This window comes from Oryctolagus cuniculus, chromosome 12, assembly GCF_964237555.1.
Source record: "Oryctolagus cuniculus chromosome 12, mOryCun1.1, whole genome shotgun sequence".
NCBI classification, from domain to species: Eukaryota; Metazoa; Chordata; class Mammalia; order Lagomorpha; family Leporidae; genus Oryctolagus; species Oryctolagus cuniculus.
In genome coordinates, this window is record NC_091443.1 from 40,372,731 (window position 1) to 40,385,652 (window position 12,922).

At 40.3% G+C, this 12,922-nt stretch overlaps 1 protein-coding gene and 1 long non-coding RNA gene across 18 annotated transcripts in view; one reads left to right on the forward strand and one right to left on the reverse strand.

Annotated features, from left to right (window-relative positions):
* Window positions 1-12,922, reverse strand: part of PRORP (protein only RNase P catalytic subunit) — a 154,660-nt gene that overhangs the window by 109,895 nt on the left and 31,843 nt on the right. For all 16 annotated transcript variants that reach the window (XM_070053745.1, XM_070053738.1, XM_002717946.5 and 13 more), the window contains one exon: window positions 1,396-1,503. In XM_070053745.1, the coding sequence (XP_069909846.1) occupies window positions 1,396-1,503 (108 nt within the window). The remainder of the gene's footprint in view (window positions 1-1,395; window positions 1,504-12,922) is intronic.
* Window positions 1-12,922, forward strand: part of LOC138844631 (uncharacterized) — a 50,425-nt gene that overhangs the window by 19,811 nt on the left and 17,692 nt on the right. The window lies entirely within an intron of this gene.

The window sequence follows — 12,922 nt, forward strand, 5'->3', positions numbered from 1 at the left end:
TTCTAAACATAACTGATAAGAATTTCATTCCTCTTTCTCCGGTTTGCCTTTGTGAATATTATAATCTCATAGGCTCCCTCAAATATTTATGAGACCAAATATTTTCAATTTGCTTTTGTGTGTGTGTGTGTTGTTTTTTTTTTTTTTGACAGGCAGAGTGGACAGTGAGAGAGAGAGACAGAGAGAAAGGTCTTCCTTTGCCGTTGGTTCACCCTCCAATGGCCGCCGCGGCCGGCGCGCTGCGGCCGGTGCACCGCGCTGATCCGATGGCAGGAGCCAGGAGCCAGGTGCTTTTCCTGGTCTCCCATGGGGTGCAGGGCCCAAGCACCTGGGCCATCCTCCACTGCACTCCCTGGCCACAGCAGAGAGCTGGCCTGGAAGAGGGGCAACTGGGACAGAATCCGGCGCCCCGACCGGGACTAGAACCCGGTGTGCCTGCGCCGCTAGGCGGAGGATTAGCCTAGTGAGCCGCGGCGCCGGCCTGCTTTTGTGTTTTTTTAAAATAATGGAATAAAAAAGCATACTTGAACACAAAAATATAGACACAAACATGAATGAATGGCATACAAGGAATTTCTGTAAATCAACTTGTTCTTTGTCAGTATTCATAAGCTTTTCTGAATATAAACGACCAGAATGACTAGAAACGTCTCTGAGGGAAAAAGCTTTTATGTTGGCGGTAATTTTTAAGAAAAACACAGTTCAACTACAGATGAATAGGTATAGACTGCCAGTGATAATGGCCACAAGCCTGAAACCTTAGGAGCTCTCTACAACCTAATTTTGATGTTATGACTATTTTCTAAGGATTTACTCCACAAAATTAGCCTCAATTTTCTAATCTATAAAATAGGAATTAAAATAACTGCTCATTACTACTATGAAAAATCATGATATTCTTATTAGAAACTATTATCAGTTTATCAATTGACAAAACAAATGGCTGCCTGTGAAAAAAAAGGAACTGCTTATGCACTATGTTTGGAAAAAATAAATGTGAATAACAAGTGACTAATATCTCCTGAGCATTTATGTTGGTAATTTTAAAATACATAGCTGTGACCCATAGCAAAATGGCAAAGCAATGCCAAAGAGAGAGTACAAGTCCATGAGAAACTTAGCTGAAGTTATATAAATAAGGGAAGCTTCAGTCCTTTCTTACTTGGTCTTCCTTTTAATTGCACACTCTTCTTAGCTCCAGCCTACGACAGACGTTTAGTTGTCACAGATAAAAACAGCAAATGTTTTAGATGAGCATTTGGTCACTGTGGGAACTTTAGGAGCTTAGTTTTAGAAGAAAAAAAGTGAGGAGCTAAGAGCCCCTAAGGATGATTACAATTGGGTACACTAATTATTTCCGGAGATGTGGAATAACAATATAAAACTCCTACTTACCACTTGAGATTCTCGAGCTTTAGGAAACATCTTGGCAACATTGAGGCCATCAATAACAATATCAAAAGGAGGACGGGATTTTACAAAGTTCTCAAATCTCTGAAGTTCCTAAAAAAAATCAGATAAAACATCAATAAGAATTTAGTAAGAATTTTATTATAAACACACTGTGATGACTTTTGTTCCTGTTTTGATCATTCAAAATATCCATCCCTTAAAAATGCAATCATTCTTTCTCTGAAAATGAAACCTGAAAAAGCTAGTCTAGTGATACAACCGCATATAATCCTGATACATTTTATAACCTCATAGTGGTTTATACCTCACAAAGCACTTTCATATGCAATTTCACTTGATCGGTAGCCAGCCCACCTACACTGCTAAACTGACCCACATGACAGTTGTGATGACAAGGACATGCCAAAACCTCTATTCTGTAAACCAAGAACAACAGAACCTCAGATAAGCAGTGTACCAGGGGAACAGTGGCTGTAAAATTTGTGGCTTATCTTTCATCATTAACAAGCTCTTTATGGATGTTTTAAAGAGCTAAAGGTCAACGACTAATTATTTATTAAACAATTCAACATCTAGCAACTTACCAGAAAGACAGACCAAAAAAAAAAAAAAAAACAAAACAAAACAAAAAACCCTGACTTAAGGAAGCTTAGTGGGAGGACATACAAAACAAAACAAACAAATAAATTATATTAAACATCAAAAGTGATGAATGCTATGGGGGAAAACAGAGGAAGGGGTTTCTGCTTCCAGAAATGGTGAAATGGCTTATACTAGATTACCAGATAATAACCCGTTCTAGACAAAAACCCAACTATATGAAGGTACTGAACAATGATCAAAAGCAGACAGAAACTAGAGAGGATAGGACATTTGAAAGCTTTGGTGTTTTAAAACAGGTATGAAAATTCTTTAAGAGCCAGCATTGTGGTACAGGGAGTGATGTCACCACCTGTGATGCTGGTATCCCACATGAGCACTAAGTCGAGCTCTTGCTGCTCCACTTCCAATCCAGCTCCCTACTAATGGCCTGGGAAAACAGAGGAAGATGGCCCAACTACTTGAGCCTCTGCCAGCCACGTGGGAAACCCAGATGAAGTCCCTGGCTCCTGGCTTCAGTATGGCCCAGTACTGACTGTTGAAACCACCTGGGGAGTAAACCAGCGTATGGAAGAGCTCTTTCTCTCTTTCTGTGTCTTCTTTCTCTGTAACTCTGACTTTCAGATAAATAAATAAATACATTGGGAAAAAGAAAAAGAAAAAGAAAAAGAAAATTCATCGACATTCATTATCAAAAGGTGGAACCTAACTTGCTCCACTTGAATACACACTCTTCTTTGTGACTGCCTCGAAAGAAAGAGTTGGCTGGGTCCCTCAGCTCTAAATAGCACAGCTATTGAGAGATGCCTCTCATTTGGGAGAGAAAGAGTGAATAAAGTCAAGACCTTAGACTTGCAATCCAGTGTCAGGCCTACCACCATAAAAACCAGTGGCTGACAGGATACCAGGGCCCCTCCCCCAGCCCTGTATCTGCAGATTATTTGGTCCCTGCCTTGCCAGGCAGCTAGGGGACAGCCTAGCAACCCTGCCCCAACACTGGAGATCTGTGCCCTAGTGGGTCAGATTTATTTCAGCAATATATCACTGTCAGTTTTATGTGGGCCAGCCGTACATCCTGAGATTGCACAGGATCTGGTGACTATCAGACCAAACAGGGACCCACTTTAGTGCCAGCCCAGACAGCCCAGATGGTGCCAACTTCCACTCCTCCTCCAACTTTGGGCAAACACCAAAGACTCACAAGGATTGTTTCTTGAAACTGAGTGCTGGGCTGGTAAAATTCAACACGGAGCAGATCCTACCGTTCCCCTTTCCCCATGCATTGTTATTGCCCCAGTGCCAGGTGGAGTCCCATGACTCCAGTTGATTGACTTATATCCTAGCCAGCAGACAGACCAAAACAGTGCTGCCTTTGGTCCTATTTCTGTGCTGTACTAGTCTGGGCTGGCTGTGATGTAGCATTGCAGTGCTAGTGGCCACAGGGATGAACATCTGAGATCACCCTGGCTCCAGGGAAAGGCTTGTAAGGAGAGACTACCCTTTTCAATAACTCCTCAGTTCATTCTGAGTAGTGTTGTCAACAGTCGATTTGGGACAAATCTGAGTTCAGGCAGTCACCAAGGCAACAAGGGCACACTGGCAGGGGAAATATGGCAAGCCTCAACTTAGGGTGCCACCTAGTGCTAAAGTGGTGTAAGTGTCAGAGCTCAGAGAAAAGAAACAGACTGCTTAGAATTTCTAGGGCAGTCACATGTGAAGTCAGATTACGAAGACTGGGAAAAAATAATCCTTTAATGCACAGATGACATCATAGGCCAACAAGCATAGATAACTCATAAAAACCTCACCAAATGAACAAAAATAGTGTCAGAAACCAACCACCTAAGATCTGACTTTATCAAATGCTTGGGTGAAGAATTTTATTTAGCTGTTCTAAGAAAATCAATGAACTTCAAGAGAATACAGGAAATGACTTAATACTCTAACAGAGAGGTTTGACATGGAGATTAATTTTAAAAAACTAAACAGAAATCCTTCAATGGAAAAGTTCACTAAGCAATATTCACAATATAACAGAACTCACCTAGCTGAATAGATCAGAGGAAAGACTCAGTGTACTCAAAGACAGCCTATTTGAAAATACAAACCCTCCCCCCCAATCAAGAATGGCGAAAACTTATAAGAAACTTTGGAACAGCACAAAAAGAGCAAATATTCAAGTAATCAAGATTCAAGATGGACTTGCAAATATCAAAGGGGTAGAAAGCATATTCAAAAAGATAATAACAGAAAACTTAAAAATCTAGAGAAAGATACAACTATCTAGATACTTGAAGGTCAGAAAGAGGTAGATAGATTCAATTCACTACATTCACCTCAGGACATATTATAATCAAGTTCACCAACATTAAAGATAAAAAGAGGATTCTAGGGCTGGCGCTGTGATGTAGAGTCTAAAGCTGCTGCTTATAGTGCCTGCAGCCCTGGTTTGAATCCTGGCTGTGTTCTCTCTCTGCCTCTGCCTTTCAAATAAATAAATAAATCTTACGGGCCAGCGCCGTGGCTCACTTGGTTAATCCTCCGCCTGCAGCGCCAGCATCCCATATGGGTGCCATGTTCTAGTCCTGGCTGCTCTTCTTCCAGTCTAGCTCTGCTGTGGCCCAAGAGGGCAGTGGAGGATGGCCCAAGTGCTTGGGCGCCTGCACCCACATGGGAGACCAGGAGGAAGCACCTGGCTCCTGGCTTTGGATCGGCACAGCGCCAGCTGTAGCAGCCATTTGAGAGGTGAACCAATGGAAGGAACGGAAGGAAGACCTTTCTCTCTGTTTCTCTCACTGTCTAACTCTGCCTGGCAGAAACCAAAACAAAACAAAAAAACAAAAAACAAGAACTCCACCCAAAAAAAAAATCTATTAGGACTAATAAATGAATTCAGCAAAGTCTCAGGATACAGCATAAATGAATAAAAATCATTAGCATTGTTAAACAACAATAATGAAATCTAAAAAAGAAATCAAGAAAGCAATCCAATTTCCAACAGCTACAAAAAAGGGGAAAAAAACACCACTAGTAATAAATTTAGCCAGAGAGATGAAAAATCTCTACAATGAACCAAATTGAAGAAGACACAAAGAAATGGAAGGAAATCTGGTGTTTGCAGATTGGAAAAATCAATACTGTTAAAATTTCCACACTACCCAAACTGATTTACAAATTCAGTGTAATCTTTATCAAAATGTCAGTGATATTTTTTACGGAACTAGAAAAATAACATTATTCAAATATGTTAATAAAACCAAAAAAGACCTCAAATAGACAAAGCAATCTTGAGCAAAAACAACAAAGCAGGAGGCATTATACTACCTGACTTTAAAATATATTACAAAGTGTAGTAATTAAAATAGCATGTAGAGCAAGTGCTATGGCTTAGTGGATAAAGCTACCACCTGCAGTGCCATCATCTCATATGAGCACTGGTTTGAGTCCTGGCTGTTTCACTTCCAATTCAACTCTCTGCTATGGCCTGGGAAAGCAGTAGAAGATGGCCCAAGTCCTTTGGCCCCTGCACTGGCGTGGGAAACCCAGAAGAAGCTCCTAACTCCTGGCATCAGATAAGCCAAGCTCTGGCCATTGAGGCCATTTGAGGACTGTACCAGTGGATGAAGACCTCTCTTTCTCTGTCTCTGCCTTTCTGTAACTCTGCCTTTCAAATAAATAAATAAATCTTTAACATATATCTTTAACATATACAAAAATCAATTCAAAATGAATGAAAAACCTAAATCTACGACATAAAATTTTGAAACTACTAGAAGAAACACAGAAGAGATTCATCAGGAATGGGCAAAGACACACTGGAATAGGCAAAGTTTTGTTTTTTTTTGTTTTTTTTTTGTTTTTTTTATCAGATCCCAAAAGCATAGGAAGTGAAAGTCATTACAGACTACTAGAATTTCATCAAAGAACTTTTGCACAGCAAAGCAAACATCAATAGAGTGAAGAGACAACTTTTAGAATGGGAGAAAATAATCCCAAATTATGTGTCTGACAAGAGGCTAATAACTAGAACATATAATGAACTCCGAAAACTTAACAGCAAAATAACCCTGAATAATCCAATTATAATCCAATTAATAAACTGTCGGTAGATTTAAACAGACAGGGATACATGAGAAAACACTAAACATCACTAGTCATCAAGGAAATGCAAATCAGAAACTACAATGAGGTATCACCTCACTCCAATCAGACTATAGACTGGCTATTGTCATATATACATACACATATAAATAAAACAAGTGCTGGTGAGGATGTAGAGAAAAGGGAATGATGGCACACAGTTCCTACAATTAGTACAGCCAGTGTGAAAAATACACACACCTATCCAATGGAATACTATTCCATCATAAAAAATGATGAAATCTTGGAATTTGCCACAATATGGGTAGAGCTGGAGGTCATGATGTTAAGCAAAGTAAGCCAAGCACAGAGACAAGTACCACACAATCTCACCCAAATGTGGAATCTAAAAATGTTGATTTCCTTTAAGTTAAAAAGTATAACCGCAATTACCAGAGGCTGGGGAGAGCAGAGGGGAAGGGATGATGCGGAAAGACGAACAGACAGACAAACAGTAAGAAGTTCTAGTGTTCTCTTGCACAGTAGGATGACTACAGATAGTGATAATGTACTATATGTTTCTCTACAACCAAAAACTAGAAAGAGTTTTGAATGTTTTCACCATGAAGAAATGTTAAATGGTTGAAGGGACAGATACGTTCGTCCAGATTGGACATCATGCAGTGTACACACGTATAGGAACATCACATGGTACCCATAAATATGCATAATTTTTATTTCACCTAAAATGAAAACAGGAACAGGCACAATGGTGCAGTAGCTTAAGTTATTGCTTGGGACACTACATCCCATATCAGAGCCCTGGTTCAAGCCCAGGCTTCTCTGCTTCTGATGCTTCTCTCTCTTTCTCTCTCTGCCTCTCTGTAACTCTGCCTTTCAAGAAATAAATATTAAAAAATAAATAAAAAGTAAAATAAAATAAAAATTTAAATAAAATCATTGACCCAAGTGTTTGGGATAAAGCTAGAAAAAGAAATTAAATTTCAAAGAAAGTAGAATAAAACAGAAATTTAAAAATAGAAAAAACAAGAGTAACAAGTCAGAAAGTCAAAAAAACTTCTATCTCCATTTCACCTCACACAGAAACATTATTTCTAAGTGTATTATAAACCTAAATCTAAGCCAAACCTATGAAAATTCTTTTTTTTTTTAATTTTTTTTTTTTGACAGGCAGAGTGGACAGTGAGAGAGAGACGGAGAGAAAGGTCTTCCTTTGCCATTGGTTCACCCTTCAATGGCCGCCACGCTGCGGCCTGCACACCGTGCTGATCCGATGGCAGGAGCCAGGTACTTATCCTGGTCTCCCATGGGGTGCAGGGCCCAAGGACTTGGGCCATCCTCCACTGCCTTCCCGGGCCACAGCAGAGAGCTGACCTGGAAGAGGGGCAACCAGGACAGAATCCGGCGCCCCGACCGGGACTAGAACCCAGTATGCCAGTGCCGCGAGGCGGAGGATTAACCTAGTGAGCCGCGGCGCCGGCCCTGAAAATTCTAAAATAGAATCCTAGGACAGAATCAAGATAGGCAAAAATTTGATTTTTGTTACTGAGATTAACATAGATCAAAGAAATATAACAACCAAACCAATATATAGGAGCTAGCATTGTGATACAGCAGGTTAAACTGCCACTTGCAATACTGGCATTCCATATTACAGTACTGGCTAGAGTCTCACATGCTATGCTTTCCAACTTTAGTTTCCTGCTAATGCACCTGGAAAGGCACATGGTTCATCTTCCATTGTTTTCCTGGGAACATGAGAAAGGAACTAATTAATTAGACTGGAAACGGAACATCCAGGATCCAAACCAGCACCCATATGGGATGCTGGCAACACAGTCAGTGGCTTTACCCACTATACTACAGCACCAGCCCCTGCTCTGCTTCTGATCCAGCTTCCTGTTAACGTGCCTGGGAAGACAGCAGAGTGCTTAGGCCCAAGTGCTTAGGCTCCAGCACTTACGTGGGAGAACTGGATGGAGTTTCTGGCTCCTGGCTTCAGTATGCTATTTGGGAAGTGAATGAGTAGATAGAAGATATCCCTCTTTCTTCTCTCTCTCTTTCTTTTTTTTTATTTGACAGGCAGAGTTAGACAATGAGAGAGAAAGACAAAGAGAAAGGTCTGCCTTCTGTTGGTTCACTCCCCAAATGGCAGCCATGGCCGGAGCTACACTGATCCGAAGCCAGGAGCCAGGTGCTTTCTCTTGGTCTCTCATGTGGGTGCAGGCGCCCAAGCACTTGGGCCATCCTCCACTGCCCTCCTGGGCCACAGCAGAGAGCTGGACTGGAAGAGGTGCAACCGGGACTAGAACCCGGTGCCCATATGGGATGCCGGCACCGCAGGCGGAGGATTAACCAAGTGAGCCATGGCGCCAGCATCTCTCTCTCTCTTTCAAATAAACAAACAAATATCTTTCAAAAAATTAATCCAATTTATGATTTTGGATTGATTCTAAGGGAAGGATAGGCTTATAAAGGACATTATTCTGACAAATGACAAAATCTGAGCTCAACTGTGGATTACAGAATATTATCATATCAATGCTACAGATAAAGAACTCCTTTTGGGCCAATAAACATATGAAAAGATGCTCAATGCTATTAGACATCAGGGAAACATAAATTTGAAACACAGGGTATCATTCATATGCATCAAAATGGCTGAAATTAAAAATACTGACATAACAAGTGTGTGGAGCAAATGGAACTTCCAAACACTGTTGGAATAAACAAATAAAATGTTTAAATAAATGCTGAATTGTACAATCACTTTGGAAAACAATTTGGTAGTTTCTTATACAGTTAAGCATATCATAAATCATATAATTGGGCAATCCTACTTCTAGGTATTTATAGAAGAGAAATGAAAATACAACCATAAAAACACTTATATGTGAATGTTAAATAGTGACTTTATTTCTAATTGCCAAAACTGGAAACAATTCAAATACCCATTAACTAGTGAATGAATGGGGAAACATGATAAATCCAGGGAATGGAACACTATCCAGCAATAAAAACAAAACTATTGATACACACAACATGGATGAATCTCAAATCGTTATGCTGAGAAAAAAAGGCAGGCATAAAAGTCTACTTATATATTGTACATTTTCATTTATGTAAAATTATTTGAAAAACTTATAACACACCAACAGAGAATAGATTAATGGTTTCAGGTGCTAGGAAAAGGCAACTAATTATAATAAATATAAAGAAACATTTTGGGAGTGATGTAAATATCCTACATCTTGATTTTGGAGGTTACTATAATTGTACAACTGTATTAATAAATCAACTCACTGAATTGCATATTGGCAGATTCTGTTATATGTACATTATATTTTAATAAAGTTGATTTAAACAAAAGAAAAATGCTAATACATAATATTTCACTCAGAAAGTTCCAGTTCATATCAAAATTAACTACACATTAGTTGGAATAGGTTTTTTAAAAAAATAAATGAAACAATCAAAGAGAACTAAAATAGTTTGCATACATTATGGTCCTGTTTGTTTCAGTCTATGTATCTGAATAAACCAAGAGAAATAAAACAAGTACATGAAACTCCTACCATTGAAGTTTCACTAACATGGAAAAAATTCCTACTACACTTCCAATTTACGATTCTGGTGCTGCTCTTGGTAGCACATTATATTTATATCAGGAGTACTGATAAACTAGGCAGCTCAATATTATTGGCAAAAATGAACATCTGTTAAAAATCAAGAGTTAACAAGATAACTCATAAAATCCCCTCCTGGTTCTGATAATTCTATGTTGTTAACAAGAGTTGGAAATCCCTTAAAATCACAGAATGGAAAAATGTGTACTTAAGATGGTTTACTTGAAAGGTGAGTCTCAGGAGCCTCCATACAATCAACAGGATATGTAATAAAATCCCCATCCAAAGATGATCCTTCTGCACTACGTCTTCTAGCAGGGAGACAGAAATATCCAGGATGTCAGATTACTCCCCACCCCACCCCCCATTTCTAAAGCCTCACTAGTTAACACTTCACTATTATCACAAGTGATTCTCTGCAATACTACCAGTGGCCCACCAAGATGTTCACTTTTCAAACTAAATTTTAAAAGATTTATTTAATTTGAAAGAGTTACACAGAGAGAGGAGAGGCAGAGAGAGAGAGAGAGGTCTTCCGTCAATGGTTCACTCCCCAGATGGCCACAATGGCCGGAGCTGCGCCATCCAAAGCCAGGAGCCAAGAGCTTCTTCTAAGTCTCCCCCGTGGATGCAGGGGCCCAAGGACTTGGGCCATCTTCTACTGCTTTCCCAGGCCATAGCAGAGAACTGTATTGGAAGAGGAGCAGCCAGGATTCGAACCGGCACCCATATGGGATGCCGGCACTTCAGGCCAGGGCATTAGCCCGCTGTGCCACAGCGCTGGCCCCTTAAACTAAACATATTCACATCATTGTACCGAAAAGTCACTGAGTAGCCCACGTGGAAGAATCATGACAAAGGAAGAGCTGACTTACTAGGCTGGCAAATTATATGGCATAGAGCAACAAAAATCTGCAAGCATAGCTGTTTTAATGAAGAATAAATTCGAACAAAGAATAATTATTTCTTTCTAAGGCTACTGCTGAGAATGTACTTGACTACATATAGTATAATGATATGAAGTATGAAGATTCACCAATCTTGTAATCGTTTGTTTCTTGTGTATCAATAAAAAGTTATTTTTCTTAACAGTTTACTCAGATATGATTCATATACCATAAATCTCACCCATTTGAAGGTATAATTCAATTCACAGGGTAGCGCATCACAATAAAATTTTAGAACATTCTTTCCCTTCTAGAAGTAGCCCTGAATTTACTGGCAGTCAATCCTCATCCCTCCACCCCACTACAAAGCAACTACGAATTTACTTTCTGTCTCTATGGATTTGCTTATTCTAGGCATTTAATATAAACTGAAACGTAAGTGTGTGGCCTTTTGTACCCAGCTTCCTTCACTTAGCAGGTTTACAAGGTTTATCCATATGGTAGCAAAGATCAGCACTTCACTCCTTTTTACTGCCAAATAATATTCCATTGTACTGGGCCGGCGCCGCGGCTCACTAGGCTAATCCTCCGCCTAGCGGCGCCGGCACACCGGGTTCTAGTCCCGGTCGGGGCGCCGGATTCTGTCCCGGTTGCCCCTCTTCCAGGCCAGCCCTCTGCTGTGGCCAGGGAGTGCAGTGGAGGATGGCCCAGGTGCTTGGGCCCTGCACCCCATGGGAGACCAGGAAAAGCACCTGGCTCCTGGCTCCTGCCATCGGATCAGCGCGGTGCGCCGGCCGCAGCGCGCCGGCCGCGGCGGCCATTGGAGGGTGAACCAACGGCAAAGGAAGACCTTTCTCTCTGTCTCTCTCTCTCACTGTCCACTCTGCCTGTCAAAAAAAAAAAATAAATAAAAAAAAATAAAAAAAAAAAATATTCCATTGTACTGATTTACCATAACTTATTTATCAATTTATCAATTAGTTGAGGGACATTTGGATTGCTTCCACTTCTTGCCTATTATGAATAATGCTACATGTACACACATGTACAAACTTTGCATGGATGTGTTTTCATTTCTCTTGGAGCATCTATGAGCAGACTGGTCATGTCAAACTTTTTGAGGAATTGCTGGAATGTTTCCAAGTGACTGCACATTTTACTTTTTCCCAACTGCAAGGTATGACAGTCCCAATTTCTCCAGATCCTCACCAACACATTACTGTCTATTTTTATGATTACAGTCATGCTCACATCTATGAAGTGGCACCTTGTTGTGTTTTTTGTTTTTTAGAGATTTATTTACTTAATTGAAGAGTTACAGAGACACAGGTAGAGATGGAGAGAGAAATCTTTCATCTGCTGTTTTAGTCCTCAAATTAGCCACAATGGCCAGAGCTGCATAAGGCTGAAGCCAGGTGCCCAGAGCACCATCCAGCTCTCCCATGTGGTGGCAGGGGCCGAAGCAGTTGTACCATCACCTGCTGCCTTCTCAGGTGCATTGGCAGGGAGCTGGATAAGTAATAGAGCAGCCAGGACTCAAACCAGGGCTCATATGGGATGCCACGATTGTAAGCAGCTGCTTAAACCACTCTGCCACACTGCCAGCCCCTTGTAGTTTTAATGTGCATTTGCCTAACAGAAAATGAAGTAGAGTGTTTTTTCATGTGCTCATTGGCCTAATGGGAGTTCTTCACTTCTGTAATATATAGGCTTTTTGTATTCACATATTTCCTTCAATAATAGTCACAACTTTTATCATCTTTATTTATTTTATATGTTTAAGTTCAAATCTAAGAAGTTTGACTACACAGAAACTGTAAATATTACGATTTACAAAAGAGGCTGCTAACCCAAATGCCTACAGGGATTAGGCAGGTAAAATAAATAATTAAGATGGACAAAGCTAAGAAAACATAACAGAGCAGGCAAAATGATAAGTAGTAAATGGTACAAGCCTTATTGTCTAAGATTTTAGAAGGAAGGGAAATACACACTGACAAACTGTCTTTTTTTTTTTTTATAAAGGAAGAAGGCTAGTAAGGTGGTCCAGCTGTGTGTTTCCACACAGAAGACTCAGAGTTAGAAGATTTAATTTTTCTTTTTTAAATTTTATTTATTTGAAAGGCAGAGTTACAGAGACAGAGATCTTCTATCTTCTGGTTCACTTCCCAAATGACCACAACAGCTAGGGCAGCGCAGGGCAGGGCAGGGCCACGGCCAGGAGCTTCTTCCGGTCTCTCATATGGGTGCAGGGGCCCAAGAACTTGGATCATCTTCCACTGCTTTCCCAGGAAC